Genomic DNA, 17,040 nt, shown 5'->3' with positions numbered 1-17,040 from the left:
ATGCGGCTTTGGGAACCGCTGTTGGGTTCATGTATTGTAATGGTATCCCATGTTCCCTGTTTACAGCCTGTTCTCCACTAGAAGGTGAGATTCTAGATGATAAACCAGTGTTTCATGTGTGCGTGTCCCTGGGAAAACTAGACTCAAAGCTGAGTGACAGAAAACTTCTGAAGATATTTCAGTCCAAAATGGATACCTACAAGGAAATGTTTAGAACACAAACCATTTTGTTTTTAATGTTTATTTTTTGAGAGAGAGAGATTGCGAGAGGGGAGGGGCACGGAGAGAGAGAGAGAGAGAGAGAACCCCAAGCAATCTCCACGCTGTCGGCACAGGGCCCGACTCGGGGCTTGAACTCAGAAACCATGAGAGCACGACCTGAGCAGGAATCAAAAATCGGGCACTTAGCTGAACTACCCAGGCGCCCCGAACACAAACCATTCCTAAGGACCATCTATTCCTTTTTAATAACTGAAAGTATACAACTAAAATAATGAGAGAATGCCAAATGCAGAGGAAATACCAGAGCTTTTAGGTAGGCTTTTGATTAAAATCTGTTTTATTAGCAGTGTGAACCCACACATATTATTCACCCTCTCTGGCCTCAGTTTCATCTGTAGGATGGGGAATATAGCACCTACCTCGCTGGGTTACTCCGAGGAAGAAATGAAAATATCCCTTATACACAGGAAGTACTCAAATGGAACAAAGATAATGAGGGTTTCTGTCCAAAACTCTGTGTTCGGCATACCACCTGATTCTTCTCAATCTAAAATGAGGGCTGGGTCACACGACACACCTCACAGTGATGCGTCTCAGTCTCACTGCTTGGTGCAAACACAAAAATCAAGCTAAGTCTACGGAGAGTAGGTCCTGATAACCGGTACCAAACGAGCCTGGTGAAGGGTCAACATCCCGCAGGTACACAGACCGACAGTCTGGATTTTTACAAAAGAACAGATTCGTTCAGATTTAGGTCTCAATCGGCTGGACCAGAGCAGGCCAGTTTAGAAGAAAGAGGAGGCATAAAGGTGCTTTGGGTGACACTCCCGTAACAGCTGCTGAGGTGGGCTAAGTGTGCGTGCTCTGGAACAGCGACTCTCTTGCAGGTATTAGGTACAGGAAGGGCACAGGCCTCTGTTATCTCTGTAGCCTTGGCTCCTGTGACCTGCACTCGGGGTCCTCCTCCTGAGCAGACTCGGCCACTCTCTGCCCCCTTCCCGGGCCCCTCTTCTGCCCTGAAGTGCTGCCCGCACCCCGTACTCCTTCTTCCTCTGTCCACGGCTCTTTTCTCACTGTGCTGCATATCCTCCCAGACGGGGCTATCAGATCCCGCAAAAGCACCACGTCTGAAAGGGAACCCGTCTTTCTCCCTGAACTAGCGCTCCCACCCCACCTTCCCTGAGGCAGCTGGTCACCGAGGCACCTCTTTTCTCCCCCACCTTTCACATCGACCATAAGCTCCCTGACGACTGGGGCTGTTCCGTTCGCTCCTGTAGCACCGGCACTAGAACAGCACCCGGTATACTGCAGGTGCTCAAGAAATCTCTGTGGGGTGACCGGGCTGGGGACCATGAGTGCTCTTAAATGTCCGTCAGGAAACACCCCCATCCGTGGCCACAACACAGCAGCATCTTGCCAGTTAGCCTTTGTTGTTCTTTCCCCTCTTTCAGCAACTGCTTCCCCAGAGATACATCTAATAAAAGAATAGGACACATTACTCTTCACATTTAAATCTTCGGAAACAGTAAGAAGCGGAAGTGTGACACAGCTTTTCACATTCTCCAATCTCCTATGAGTCAATAAACAGAAAAAGGGAGCAGCAAGTCAGATTTGGATATAGAATTCAGGTTTTTTTTCTTTCAAAGACACATTTTATACAACTTTCAACACTTATACTTTCAAACAAAATGAGCAAAAAATACACCGAGTGCTAAAAAAATCAAAACAGAAGTAATACAATTTTAATTTCAATATTTTAAAATACAGAAATTGGAAAGTAAGAATACTAAATACAACTTTAAACAAGTCACTTGTCCTCCCCTAGAATAACCAATGTAAGCTACTTGAAGACTTACAAAGTGAAAACAGAAACAAAATAAATACTGTACACTTTCCCCGCCTGCAGGCAAAAGATGGGAAATACTGTTACGAATCCAAAAAAAATGCTCTTAAAGCTTCCGCATCCCATTTCCCAGCCACACCCCACTCTGTTGTCACACCGTGTGCTTCTGTATTCAAAGGACACACATGTGCACACATACCGACTGCCTATACAAACAGACAAGACACTACTCCGCAGACACCCCAAACAAGAAAGGGTGACAGTCACCTTGGACCATGGGCATAAAAATCAGTTAAGGAAAGTCAGTCAGGCTAGCAAAACGTTACTACAAAACTAGTAAATACCATAGCCAACAACTGTCCCCTTTTCAAATTTCACAGATTTAAAACCCCTATAACCAATACTACCCCCGCATCACCACCCTCTACACCCCACCCACCCCCCAAAAAAAACCTGCTGAAGCACTGGCAAAGTTAGACATTTCACAGTAAATGTGAAAATTCATATTATATAATCTCTTAGAATGAACCTTTTCACCCTCTTTCCACAGCATGAAACTGTTATGGCTTAATTTATATTAAAAGTAGAAAAGTCTTGTCGGAAGGAAATAGTCTGCAAGGGTGCACTGTGCTCCCTGATCAGTGCTATTTCACACCTAACAACTGCATGAATCACTTTTGCAGTCAGAAGCTGTTTTTGAGAAAACTGAGGTTATTATAGCTTTTGATTCAGTCTAACCATATATGTAAGGCCCTTAGTTTGGTTTAGGTTTCTTTTGCAAGATAAAATAACCTTGGGGTTCACTTAGCAAGTTACACCTCAGGTCCCTGACTATAGTGTGGAAGTTATATGTATGCTTTGTAAAAATAAAAGGTTACTTATGAATCTTAGAGGGAAGAAATGATTCTAGGCAAGGAATCAACTCCTCATTATAGATCGCACTCAATGCTGGTAACTGTCACCAACCAAAATCCACCAAAGAAACTAAGAAGAGTATGTCTGGGTTATTCTATTCCTGCAAAGTACTATATATTCCAGCACTTACGACCATTGTTTTGGTGAAAAATCTTGGGGACAAAGAGCTGACATCTTGAAAAGGAAAAGGCCAAAATAAAACTGGGTGGAGGCAAGGTTTATCTTTATGATTAGGTTCCATTTAGGACTGATTTCCAAAATAAAAGTGGATTCAGAATGTCACAGGTCTTGCATAGGTTTATCAACTACTTGGAGGTCAAAGGCTACGTGGTAGCCAGGGTTTATTAGTGAAATAGTGCAGAGCAGATAAACTTGGAAGATTCACTGTATGCAGTTTCAAAAAGGTTTTAACAAAAAATTTAATTTTCCACTTGATAAGACAAAGCTTTAGGACACTAGAAAGGGCACCAAGGGTGAGTGGGAGAGTCTATGGGGTAGAATGCAGGCAAAAGAGTATCATATTCCCCTACCCATTATAAAGGGAAAAAATACCATAAAAGAATAAAACCACAGTCATGATAAGCTGATTGCTTTGGAAACAGGCATTTGCTTCTTAGCGACCTTACTTCTAAAATTTTGTTTCTGTAAGGGGATCAAATATTTGACTTATGGCAGGAAGCTCACTGAAAAACAAATGAAAATATGAAAAGGGTTTTTAGTAAGGCTACAGTATTAAAATTACATTACGTTCGTTCATCAGCAACGTAGTAAGCATATTATTTCTTTCCCTTTCCACGTGACTTCTAGTAAGCTTATCATCGTCATCCACCACAGGAGGAGCAGAGGCTGCACAAGGTCACACAACAGGGGCTGCTTCAGGAAGCGAGGGACCTGAGGTCTAGGATCCACTGTGACCCCAGGCGAATCACTGCCCTCCTGGCTTTCGTTGGTCTCCTTTATTTACTGGCAACACTCTTTTCCTAAGCTAACTATCTGAAGCTCAGCCTTCTCAAGATTGCTTTAGGTGAAGGTCTGGGACATCCAAAAACGACTGCCGATTTTTAGCAGGGAGGGAGCAATTAGCTTAATATTTAATGGGGGAGGGAGAAGGGGAAGGAATTTTTGAAAAATGCTCAGATTTACATTATTAAGCCCTCATTTCTTAACATGAAATTGTAAAATGTTCACATACTGTAGTAGTTACTCCTGGTATCGCTTCTCGGCCTTTTGGCTAAGAGCAAGTGTAGTTACTCCTGGCAGTAGTAAAGTGGGCCGTACAATTACTCATCCACTCTCTGGGGACTAGCCCTATCACTACAGACAGCACCTCTTGAAAAGAGCAGAAGGAATCTTCTCCTCTGAAGATGTCCAGTCAAGTCTCCTTTCCCACTACAGTGTGTTCTCTCTCTACCCAGCAAGCTTTTCGTGGCCAACTGCGAGCTGGCTTTGTTGGTTCCCATCTTTTGACCATCTTATATTTTTTCCCCGGCTCCTTGGGTAGCTGCTAAACCATTTTCATTCCATGACTTATTTTACCTTTATCTAGTACCTGAAGAGTCTGTGGAGCAGCACTGACCTAATTCCTCTTTGAGCAAAACCTCAAACCACCTTTGAGTTCCTTTAAACCATCATAACAGCTACTTGTTGTTATCCATAAACCCTTATCCATAAACTAGCTCATTTCTTTTTCTTCCACTTCAAGCACTAATTCTGATTTTAACTCAATGCCTTGTTAGAGATGCTTCTGATTTTTTAGGTACCATGCTCCGGGCATGTATTGTATGTGAAACAAAATTTATGAGTAATAGTTTTTACTTAAAAATGCATAGAGAGGGGCGCCTGGGTGGCTCAGTCGGTTAAGCGGCCGACTTTGGCTCAGGTCATGATCTCGCGGTCCGTGGGTTCGAGCCCCGCATCGGGCTCTGTGCTGACAGCTCGGAGCCTGGAGCCTGTTTCAGATTCTGTGTCTCCCTCTCTCTGACCCTCCCCCATTCATGCTCTGTCTCTCTCTGTCTCAAAAATAAATAAACGTTAAAAAAAAAAAAATGCATAGAGATGTGCACTGTCAGTTGTAACTTAAATAACGATAAATTCTCGGTAAGTATGACGTGTTAATAATTAAGGAATGTTTTTCTATGTTTTTCCTAACCACATTTTTGTCCATACTTACAAATGAGAAAACCAAGACTCTGACTTATTTCCGGACACACAGCTGATGCATAAACGGTAGAACTTGGGACAAAAACCCAGGTTCGTGCTCCCTTCCATGTTACACCACACCCCTCTACCACCAACATTAAATTATTAACTTCTGAAATATTTCTTAAATTTTAAAAATTAAAAAAAAAACCTTCCACTTCTTTGAAACTATTAATGTTTTGTTTTTGTTTTTTTTTAAATACATGGGCCCTCTTCTGCATAAGTTTGCTTAGAAATGAAACTAATACTGCTTATTTCTTGGAGAAGATGCCTTCAAGAGCAGAGACCACGACTTCAACTTTAAATTCCCCCACAGGACTAAGTAGTGCTGGGCACACAGGTGTTTCATAAATACCTGCTGCTAGTATACGAGTCAATACAGTAGAGTTCATTTAAAAGGCAATCATTAGGATTATTAAAAAAACAGAACAGTCTTCAAGCTAAGTATTTAAGTTGTGATAAAGATGGGCTTTCTCTGAGTTTTCTCTGAGTTTACAAGACGATTTCCGTCAGAATTTTTAACTCTGTATGCTTAAAACTTAACTGATGCTTACGAAGTTCAGTGTATTTCTAGGATGCCAAACTACTATCAACTGCCAGCTTTGTATTATTTACATCGTTAATCAATCCTGGAAAGCATGTTGTGTGACATTATGAGTTACAGTACAGGGGGTCCCAGGTTAACAGAAGTCACTTATTTGAATGAATACAGAAAAACCATGATCTACCAGTACCATTGAAATCACATATGTTAAGTCGCAATTGTTTTTACCTATTTATTTGCATATGATCAGCTAAATGCCACCACTGTTGTCTCCTTGTCTATGCTGCAGTGTCCGTGTGGTAGTATGGTTTATAAAGGAGACAGAGGAAAACATGAAAGGTTGTCTATCACAGCGGAGTCCAGACCCTGGCTGCAGTCATCTCAAAGTTCAGTCATTTCCATGAGATAAAAGGATGCATCACAGCCAGTAACTTTAGAAGACCTTTGACTAGGAGACTCACTGGGCCAGTAGGCTGAATTTTCGCCAATTCAGAGAAAGATACATGAATTCTGTTTCAGTGGTTATATTATACTACCGAAAGCTGTTTTTTGGTTTTTTTAACTTAGCCCATTAGTGGGCTAAATGTGCCAAAAATGAATCCACAGTACCTTCACTTAATACTTTTACATACTGGCTACTTAAAATTAGTATTTATTGGCCTAAGTACACAGGGTGGACACTGCTCCCCACTTTAATTCATAAAAATAAATCGATTTTCATTTTTATAGCTAAAGAAAAGAGGTCAGGTAATTAAAAACACTTAGAGCTAAGAAAAATGTAAAGAAAACGAACCCAGATCATGATGTAGCCGGAAGAAGAAATTATAATTCTTATTTCTTAAACCCAAACAAAATCATGGGAACTCTAACACTAAAACGGTGTCTGCAGAAAACCAAAACGTCACAATAATACATCGGGAGGTAGGAGAATCAGTCAAACCCCAACTTTTGACAACTTGAGGTCCAATGACCAAACAAATGACTGATTACACCCATCTCCTTAACTAGTTTTGGCAGAGTGTAGACAGAGTTTAAGTAGGCCATTTATAGACATTTAGTATTTCCATACCAATTCTTTTTCCTGACACCCAGTTAAGACCCAGACTTTGGTCCAGTCGCTTGGACCAGAAAGGCTAATTCATAAGCTATTTTATATTTATTCCATGAAATACTGGAATAGAGACAGAGTAAGAAATATTTCTCTTTGAAAATACACATTTGAATACAACCATGAAAGATGATGGTATAGGTTTTTTTCTTAGCTCTTCAAGTGACACTTAATACAGAAGGGAATGTCCTGCTACCTTGCTGAGTAAAAAAGAGACAAATCCACAATATGGCCATATTTCTTCTCCATAAAAATAAATGTTATCTTATTTGCCTATATTTTCTTTGTAGAAACTTGTAAAATGTTCTATTGTCAGAATTGGGAATATCTCCACCCCACCCCCAGAAATCACTTATTTTTATGCCATGGGGGAGAAAAGGGAAAATATAAGCTATTAGAGCAACTGAAAACTGGCATTTAGTAAGAACTGTGCATAAAGGAGATAAACGATTCCTTAAAGCTCGACCAGATACTTAATCTCAATATGCACTGGTTAAGTTAGGACATATGGAAGAAACTGCAAGAAGCACCATTTTACTCCAGATCCGTATCTTAAATAATTCCTTAGAAAGTTAAGAAATAAGAAACTAGACACACATACACCCAAAAGATCTACTCCAACATGCTTGCTTCTATACAACTTAATATAGTATAGTCCTATTATATTACGGCTTATTATGCAGATTTGAATATACTAAGTCAAACCATATCTCATATTTTCCAACAAGTTAGATACACACAGAATAAAAGCGTCATAAAATATAACCTCTGTGGCAGGTGCTCGTCCTGCCCTCCAACACCAGCAGTATGAAGAAGGCCCTCTGTAGTTACAAATGTATTTGAAAAACTATAAACATGACAATTTAACCAAACTTATGATCCTTTCCCCAAAGGTAGGAAAAAGATATTAAAGCTGTTCTCTTTGGGACCCAGATATCATCAGCAAAAATGAAAATGCAAGAAGCCTATTTATATATAATTAGAAGAAAACTGCAATGTCAAACGAAATGCGAAATGTGGGATCTTTTATGTAATTCTTACACGTTGGCTACGAAAGTGTTTCCCTGCAAAGAGAAGAGTCTTGTGTCGTCACAAAATGATGGGGAGTGCAGAGGGAAGGTGGGATGTAAGGTAATCGACCTGGATAACAGTATGCACCTTGGATGTTAGCAAAAGCGAAGCTAATAGCTTATAAAAAACACATGAAATATATAAAATAAAATGATTTTCATATACATCTTAATTTAAAATAATTAATGCATCAAATCCCTGTTTAAGACTTTAACCTGAATATCAAATTTAAGAGTCCAGACTAGTTACTGTTACTGTGGCTCCTCCCCACATGTAACATACACACTATCAAAAATAATTTAAAAACTTTCACATTCTTAAATCTAAATTAGTGAGATATTTCTCCAGAAATCTTCCAAATAAATAGCTTTAAAAAAGAAAGAATTTAAAAGCTGTTAACTTTAAAAAAAAAAATCTGTTAAATAAATTATTGATAATTCTTTACCTTACTACTGAAAATAAATCAAGACACTACCAACAACAAAATGAAATTCAAGCCCTGACAAGAGACCTTTCCCAGTTCAAGGTCTCTTTTTAAGGTTCTACCCTCCTTCTTCCTCTCCCCCACCAGGTCCAAAACGGTTATTGCTGAGTGGGTGTGGCACAGTGAAAATGCAGCATCGGGTTCATTTTGTTCTTCAGGCAGTGTTCTCTACTGTACATGCAAACCGCGTCAGGCGAGGGCCCGGCCGGAGCTCCAGGCTCCCGCGCCCCCGAAACCAGTCTGTCTCCAAAGGGAAGAGTGGCCACAGCAGCAGCCCCGTCACACAAAGAAACGGGCGTGGCCATTTCTGTTCAACTTAAGGATCTTCCCAAGCCGTTGCTTGGCTGTTGCCATTCCTTTTTTCGGACGTTTACCTATAAAACACCAACGACAGTGTAAATCATAACGAAAGTCATTCTCGACAGACAGCACTTGGAGGACCTAAAGGGAGAGCTGTACGGAAAGCAAGGCTTTTAGGTGTTCCGATCGGGCAAAGTCACGCTCCTGGAATCCTGTTGCTTCAAACTTCCACCTCAGCACTTGAGAGATACAGGCCAACCTCCTTCACAGGACTTACCAGGCCATCCGGCCCTCAGTCTGATCCCTGCCGATCTCTTGAGCATGAGCTCTAACCGGATTCCTGCGTCATCCGGTGCTTCAGTGACAAAACGGTGGGTCCCTAAATACCCCCGTACTGTTTCTCACCTTTGTACCATGGGCCATCCCATCTCCTTCACCCTCACTGTGGTCCACCCTGTCACTTCCCCAGCCCGGCCTGGCTAACCCCTTAACCTCCCTTTTCGGGATCCACCTCCTCTTCCAGAAAGCCACTCCCAATCCTCACGGCTGACCTAGGTATCCTTCTGTTCCCACAGGCATCTCTGTTCGCACAACAACCTCTGCAAGCTGCCATCACCGCACCATCCCTCAGGCATCAGGCTGTCAGCAGCTGCAGGGCAAACCACTATACGAGGCCATCGAAACTGCCACCAGCACCGCCACACACAAAATTATACTCAGCCTACCTTTTGTTGCCTGGTTGCTGATAGGTGGTGGATTTGATGCAGGTCTCTTGGTGGGGTGAAGGGGCACTGAAAAGGAAGTTTCACCAACTGGCCTTTCTGGGCTTATACTGCCATTATTTATCTGGCACGCCCCTGAAATCAAGCTTGAATTCTGCGTATACTTTCCATTTTGAGGGCTTGAGCCACTGCTGTCCACAGAATTTCTACTTTGTACCTTCTGAATGATTTCGGATGAACCTTCCTTTTTGATGCATTTCTGGCCTCTACTAAGATCCTAAAAAAGGAAGGAAATAAGGCCGGATTTTTAGAGTCCTTTAAGATAAGTGAGGTATTTACCCTCTCTATTCAATAGCAAGTCAAGAGAGAGAAGAAATAGACTACTGAACTGCGGTTTTTGTAAAATGTGGCAGCCACAGAAGACCACCCCTTCAGGATGGCCATGTCACTCCAAAACCCAACAGCACGAAGGGATTCAAGTATTGAAGTCTGCACAGTAACTTAAGTCCAAAAGAAAACTTTTTTATTTACATATTTATATATACACACATATATAGTTTTATTTACATAATTTATAATTTATATATACATAGCTTATATTTTTTAAATGTTTATTCATTTTTGAGAGAGAGAGAGAGAGAGAGTGCGCGAGCACGCATGAGTAGGGGAGGAAGGCAGGGTGGGAAGGACTGAGGATAGGAAGCAGGCTCTGTGCTGATAGCAGTGATCCTGATGAGGGCTTCAAACTTCCCAACTGTGAGATCATGATCTGAGCTGAAGTCGGTCACTCAACCGACTGAGCCACCCAGGCACCCCACTTATAATTTATGTATATAAATACCTCTTTCCCTAAATGTATATATTTGTATAAGTACATATAATACATAAAGTATATTATACTGCAACATGGCACTGTGCGTGTGCCATGATATGACATGGAAGGAACACGGGGATGGGGTATGTAGACCTACCATTTCCTTAGCATAACACAGCTCCCATGTATGGTGTAATGCACTATCTTTTTTACAATCTAACCTCTGTTAAGTTTCATCTCCACTGTATTTAAGTTGTGTGCTAAGAAAAGCCCCAGGATGCTGAGCCCCAAGTCTGATTTTTCTCTAACAATTCTTCCTTCAGTCTCTTCAAGATCACTGAGTGAACCATTAGGAAAAACAAACAGTGCTACTGACTGGTAGGTCTTGAAACCAATGGAAAGCGGGGCGCCTGGGTGGCGCAGTCGGTTAAGCGTCCGACTTCAGCCAGGTCACGATCTCGCGGTCCGTGAGTTCGAGCCCCGCGTCAGGCTCTGGGCTGATGGCTCAGAGCCTGGAGCCTGTTTCCGATTCTGTGTCTTCCTCTCTCTCTGCCCCTCCCCCGTTCATGCTCTGTCTCTCTCTGTCCCAAAAATAAATAAACGTTGAAAAAAAAAAAAAAAAAAAGAAACCAATGGAAAGGGTCATCACCAGAATTAAAAAAGGAAAGGAAAACACAAACTTGAAAAGAGCATACATCTGATGTGATGTTTCATGAAACCAGTTGTATATGTGTGTATGACATAAAATAAATTCCTGATTCCGTAATGGTCAAGTAAGTTTTAAAAACAGCATTAAACATACACTTGCTTTAAATTAGTCTTACAAATCTGCCTGAGGATGAGAAAACAATTGTTATGATTTGACATGCCTCTCTATAAAACCTCTCTAGCTTACAGGCAAAAGAAATCTGATATTTTCTAAGGCGATCTTGCTAATTATGTGCTTTACTTCTTTATTTTCAAAGACAACAATAAAAACAACAGCTAGATTCAGGGGCGCCTGGGTAGCTCAGTTAGTTGAGAGTACAACTCTTGATTTTGGCTCAGGTCATGATCCCAGGGTCGTGGAATCAAACCCCACACTGGGCTCTGTGCTGAGTGTGGAGCCTGCTTAAGATTCTCTTTCCTTCCCTCCCTCCCCCCTTCCCTCCCTCACATGCTCTCTCTTTAAAATTAAAAAAATATAAAAAACAAAAGATTCAAATAATAGCTTATTTTTTAATATTGAGTCCTATAATACTAACAAATTATAAATTTTATGACCAGTGAGGTACTATAAAATCATACACTGAGGGGGCGCCTGGGTGGCGCAGTCGGTTAAGCGTCCGACTTCAGCCAGGTCACGATCTCACGGTCCGGGAGTTTGAGCCCCGCGTCAGGCTCTGGGCTGATGGCTCAGAGCCTGGAGCCTGTTTCCGATTCTGTGTCTCCCTGTCTCTCTGCCCCTCCCCCGTTCATGGTCTGTCTCTCTCTGTCCCAAAAATAAATAAACGTTGAAAAAAAAAAAAATTAAAAAAAAAAATCATACACTGAATGAGTGAATTACTAATAGTTAAAGGATTCCTTCCTTGACCTTTGATTCTGGAGCATATTCTTCTATTAAAAGAACTTGTACTTACGAAACTTTGCCTTAAAAAAATAACTTGCTTATTTTTCTTATTGTAAAATCGATAGCTATTTAGAAAATGTGGATAAGCCAAATGAAGAAAATAAAAACCACACATAAAATCCACTGCTCAGAGTATGCTTGGCGTTGGGAAGGTTAGGGGACTCAACTCTGCCACATGAGAATTTTGATTCTTCCTCTGTCATTTTCCAAGGTTTGCAGCAAAAGGTCGTATCACTTTCCTTGTATGTGCTACTGGTAAGGCTGTGGCTTTTCAAAAAGCTATTTTGGGTTCATTTTGTTTGGTATAAGCAATAATACACTGGGATCCCAAGACATCAAGTGTCTCTTCTCTTAGAGCAGGGGCTCCTAATCTGGAGTCAGTGGATGGTCTGGGGTAAGGATGGGACACAAACCGTGAGAAAATTCTATGCAAAAATCAGTATTTATGATGAACATTTTTCTGGAAAGAGAATCTATAACTGTCATCAAATTTCAAAGAAATTTACTATCTAAAAATGTTCAAGAAACACTGTCAGAGATTAAAAAGAGATCTTCATGGTACTCTTTTTCCCTTTCACTCTACCCAGACATAACTTAAAAGTGTTGGCTTCAGGAGTTTTTAACTTTCCTTATATCAACTATTCTTTTCCAGATCACATTATATCCACATGGCTTGCATTAGCTGTTACATCGGAAACCCGTAAGGAGGAGAGCTGTTAAATGTGCATTTAACTGTAAATTATTTTTTTACCTTTACAGATCGAACGGTTGATTACTGGTTGCAGTAAAAAATAAAAAAAATAATAGAAAGCAAAAAAGAGTTAATAACAATCTTCAATCTCCTTTTGATGTTTCGAGCCTGGCACATACCTGAAGATGAAATCTGGAAGTGGTATCCAACTGTTTTCTCCAGGAAGAACTCCTCAAGTCTTGATCTTCAGTCTTGACATGGTACCCTAAAGAGATGTTTTAATTAAATCATCTCCGTACAGACTTGATCGTAATGAACAAAATTCGCCTAATGTTTAAAAGTGAAAGTACATTTAGGTGGACATTTTATTAAAAAAAAACAAAAAACAAAAAACAAAAACAGTATGTTAACCCTCGAGGTACTTACGCACATACTTCCGCCACACTTGTTTCCCTCCCAAGAATAAAACAGCCACCAGCTCACAATCTAACACATTAAACCTTTCAATTCTCTCCAAGACTGTCTTTCTATGACAGGTTTTGTGCCAGATGCTGGAAGATCTAGAGTCAAATTCTAAGGCCATCTGTTGGAGATGAGAAACCAAATGCAACATACTCTAAAACTGGTATATTTTTCCATATAGGATAGAGGCATATGTTTGCCTGAATTCCGCAGTATTTTCCTAGAAGCCTTCTTTTCAAGGGACCAGAGAAATTACAAGGAGACACAATGGTGTGGACAGACAGATAAACCCAGACCTGAATCTGAGTTTTTCCATTACCAATGCATCTTCAGGCAGGTTATCGCTAAACCTCAGTTTCCTCTTCTACAATAAGCCCAGATTTTGAGATCAGACAGTCCTGGGTTTAAATTCCAATACCAACAAATAATAGCTATGTAATACTATAATAGCTATGTAAGTACTGTAAGTACAGGCAAGTTCACTTAGCTTTATTAAGTCTTCTTGCCTCCTCCTATAAAAGCGTTATTACATACACCAAAATGTTGTTTCAAGGACTAAATGAAATGGATGTCAAGTATCTGGCAGACAATTCACACAACTAGGTGGGAATGAACACAATTTCTACAACAGGAATTTCGTTTTAATGTGGTACTGTCTTCTCCACCCGTCTTCCTCAGACTTTCGGTAGACAAAATCTTCCCTCAAGGCACAGAGAACAAAAACACTACATGACATCACTAATACTGTCACTGAGTCTTCTCTTCCCCAGTACTTCTTTTGCAAGTAGGAGAGAGAATATTCTCAACCAGAAAGAGATCAAAACTTGTTTCCCCTCCCATGAAAGGAAAGAGGGTTGATGGTTCAAGCCTAGCAGACCATGTGATGCCTCAACATTCTTTCCACTCTGAACAGCTTAGGAAAGGGAAACAGTACTAACTATCTTGCAACAGAACTGGTAGGATTATGCCAGTGAACATGATTCTCCAGCCATTAATTTACATTTTGAGTTCTTATACTCGCATCTTGTATACATCAACATTATGTATTTTTTGGCCAATAAGCGTAACACCATCTCCAACTAAAGATGTCCGATCAACAGTTCTTACTCATAATCTTTAACTGCAGCTAGGATTACAGAGCTATTAGTTGGGGGAGACAGGTTACATTTTAGAGACTAATTTATGTTTCTTACCACATTCCACTGGTTTATCACAGCGATACACCTGTCTGACCTCATGGTTACTGCTGTGGCAGCCGCTGGGATCCTGGAGAGAGTCTCTTTCACCATTGCAGTCTGTGCTTTGTATCTGCCTTTGTAAACATGTGGAATAGTGCAACCCTGCCATAGACAGCATGCCCTGAATCGCTTCTTCCTCTGTGCTCGTCGAGGTAGGACATTCCCTAAAGAGAAGATAAGTAAAAGGACAAGAGTTTATTTATTCTTTTGACACTTTTTAGTAAAATTTAAAATAAAAAAATTTTTTTCATATAATTTATATCACAATGTAATAACACTACTACCATCAATAAGCCTAACTTTTTTTTGAGAGAGAGCACACATACACATGAACAGGGAAGGGGCAGAGAGAGAGGGAGAGAGAGGGAGAGAGAGGGAGAGAGAGGGAGAGAGAGGGAGAGAGAGGGAGAGAGAGGGAGAGAGAGGGAGAGAGAGAATCTCAAGCAGGCTCCATGCCTAGCACAGAACCTGACACAGGATTCAATGCTACGACTGTGAAATCATGACCTGAGCTGAAATCAAGAGTCAGACACTTAACCGACTGAGCCACTCAGGCACCCCAAGCCTACCTTTTAACTGGAATTTCATTCCTAGATGGCTTCTGGCCCTTTTGAACAAAGTTCCTCATCACAGTAGAGTCCTGCTTGAAGTTTGATGTTATTTCTTGTTTCTTTTCATCACCTGAACTTTCAGACTCTTCAGTGGTAAAATTATTTTTCTGAGATAATAAATAATTAAATGGAAGCAAATAATGTAAGAAATCTGAGTAAGTCTGTACCAACCAAAAACACTTTATCAGTCTAGGCAAAGTCAGAATCTTAATTATCATGGAATTATTTCTGTATTTCATACGACAGCTAAAGTTTCTAGCAATTACAGTACGTAACTCCTTAGTACAAAAACATACAGTACAGGATTTCTTTAAAGTAAAATGAAACATAACCTATGAGAAATATAAGAACAGTATTTCTACCCACCCTTTCTAAAACGAGACAAAAGCCACATTTATCAAATGTAAATAGTCTGTGACTGGGGGTATGTGTACACGTGCATGTGTGTAATCACCATTACAGGGAAGACCGGGTGCCACAAAGGTCATGGAGACAGGCTTTGGAAAAAGCTGTCATTTACTTTCCTCGTAGGTGAAGGAAAGTAGGTGTTCATCTTTCCATCAAAGATTGCAGTAGTCACAGGGGTTTGGGCATACCAGTGCAGTGCAGTCAGGTCCAGAGTCTTCTGAATCAGAAATATCAGAATATTCTGATGATCGATTCCTGAGTTCTGATTTCACACTTGTAAAAAACCCTACAAAGGAAAAGGAAGAGGGAAAAAGGAAAGTCAGTGGAAGCTTATGAGCAAGGTGGTACCTGAAGTTGGTCCAGCCTCCAGGTCTATCTCGACTGCCCCGCTCTCCCCTTTTCCACTGCTTTCATCTTGTTCATTTCTTTCTTCCCCCAGAGACTTTCTCCCTAATTGACCATGATACAGACTGAACTGTACTCTTAAAACGTTTGTGGCCTTTACTGAACATGATGATATAGTCCTCATTTGCGTGGAAATTTTGTATTTCTTTCCAGAAAAAAACCTCCGACGCTAAAATTAGCTACAAGATGCTTTTCACTTTCCCTTTTGCATTCTTTCACTCAACAAAAAACAAAAAGATAACTCTCCTAAACCGAAAAAGCATTCACGTGAATAGCGAATTCAAGAAGTGTGAAAACCAGGCTTTGCCACTGCCCTTCTCTCCCACGTGGCATCACCACATAACAACTGTCTGCTAATCCCACCGATGAGCTGCCTTCCCCCTGGCGTGTGAACACATGCACAGCCACACCAAATTTACTTGGAATTAGCAGGAACTGACGTATCCAAAATGGACTTGATGTTAATTTTTCTTGTCATTATCAAAATACTTAACTACTTTTTAAAATAGAAGTGTACACAGAGGCTCTGAAAAATGCTAAGAAATGAAGACTTCATTCAAACAAGAACGATCTCAAGAAGGAGGAAGTGTTACTATTTGTCATGCTGACAATAACCAAGCAGAGGTGGTCCTGTCAACAGGCAATCAAATAAAACAATATATGGATTACTAACAGCTTCAGACCAGCCAACTGTACTGCCTCCTAATTCTGAAAACCATATACATGATAGCTAAAATTATTTATGAGGCTGTTATTAAACTGGTGACTATTTTATTATTTGGAGTAGAGGCCCATAAAACGCACAGGCTTTCATGTGACTCTTGCTAAAAACTGCCACTAGACAAAGGTGTCACTGACCAGCACGTATCCTTGTCACTAAAAATGCCTTCCCTGTGCATTACACCTCACTTGGCATCCGCACCCACATTTCCCCGATGGACACACTACTCGGAAACACTTCAGATTTCTCAAAAGAGTATTAGGGACACGACAATTTTCAATCCTGCCACGAATTTAAGAATCTTAAAGTTAGCAAGATATTTTACACATTATCACATTGGTAATAAGCAGACCTTTAAAGCGACCATTAAAACAAACATACTGTTAAGTGGTTTTTGAGATTCTTCATTCTCCACCCCCTCTATTCCTGAACTCTCTTCCATCTTCATTTTGGCCTTTTTTGTCCTTCTCTTGTCCTCTTCATTTTCACTATCTGCTGTATAAAGACTTGGATCTGCAAAGGGCTGTCTCTCATCCCTGTACATGGAGGGAAAAGTGACCAAGTCACAAAACAGTGCAATGATGCAGCCAAATAGTATACCCTCTCCCCTAATTTACAGTCGGAGTGGAAAACCGAGATGCTGTCCCTGTATTTGAGTCAGACGTGCAATAAT

At 40.7% G+C, this 17,040-nt stretch overlaps 1 protein-coding gene across 1 annotated transcript in view; it reads right to left on the bottom strand.

Moving 5' to 3' along the window:
• Window positions 1–5,356: 5,356 nt before the first annotated feature.
• Window positions 5,357–17,040, bottom strand: part of KDM7A (lysine demethylase 7A) — an 81,781-nt gene continuing 70,097 nt past the window's right edge. Inside the window, exons 14-20 of the mRNA XM_086688758.1 lie at window positions 16,749–16,903; window positions 15,430–15,527; window positions 14,792–14,940; window positions 14,178–14,386; window positions 12,702–12,787; window positions 9,412–9,685; window positions 5,357–8,760 (exon numbers count right to left, since the gene is read on the bottom strand). Coding sequence (XP_086544884.1) covers window positions 8,666–8,760; window positions 9,412–9,685; window positions 12,702–12,787; window positions 14,178–14,386; window positions 14,792–14,940; window positions 15,430–15,527; window positions 16,749–16,903 — 1,066 coding nt within the window. The 3' untranslated portion in view covers window positions 5,357–8,665. The remainder of the gene's footprint in view (window positions 8,761–9,411; window positions 9,686–12,701; window positions 12,788–14,177; window positions 14,387–14,791; window positions 14,941–15,429; window positions 15,528–16,748; window positions 16,904–17,040) is intronic.

Source organism: Puma concolor, chromosome A2 (genome assembly GCF_028749965.1).
Source record: "Puma concolor isolate L17-30 chromosome A2, mPumCon1.1.hap2, whole genome shotgun sequence".
Lineage (NCBI taxonomy): Eukaryota > Metazoa > Chordata > Mammalia > Carnivora > Felidae > Puma > Puma concolor.
The sequence above is the reverse complement of the archived record's forward strand: the minus strand, read 5'-3'. Positions and strand labels throughout refer to the sequence as shown.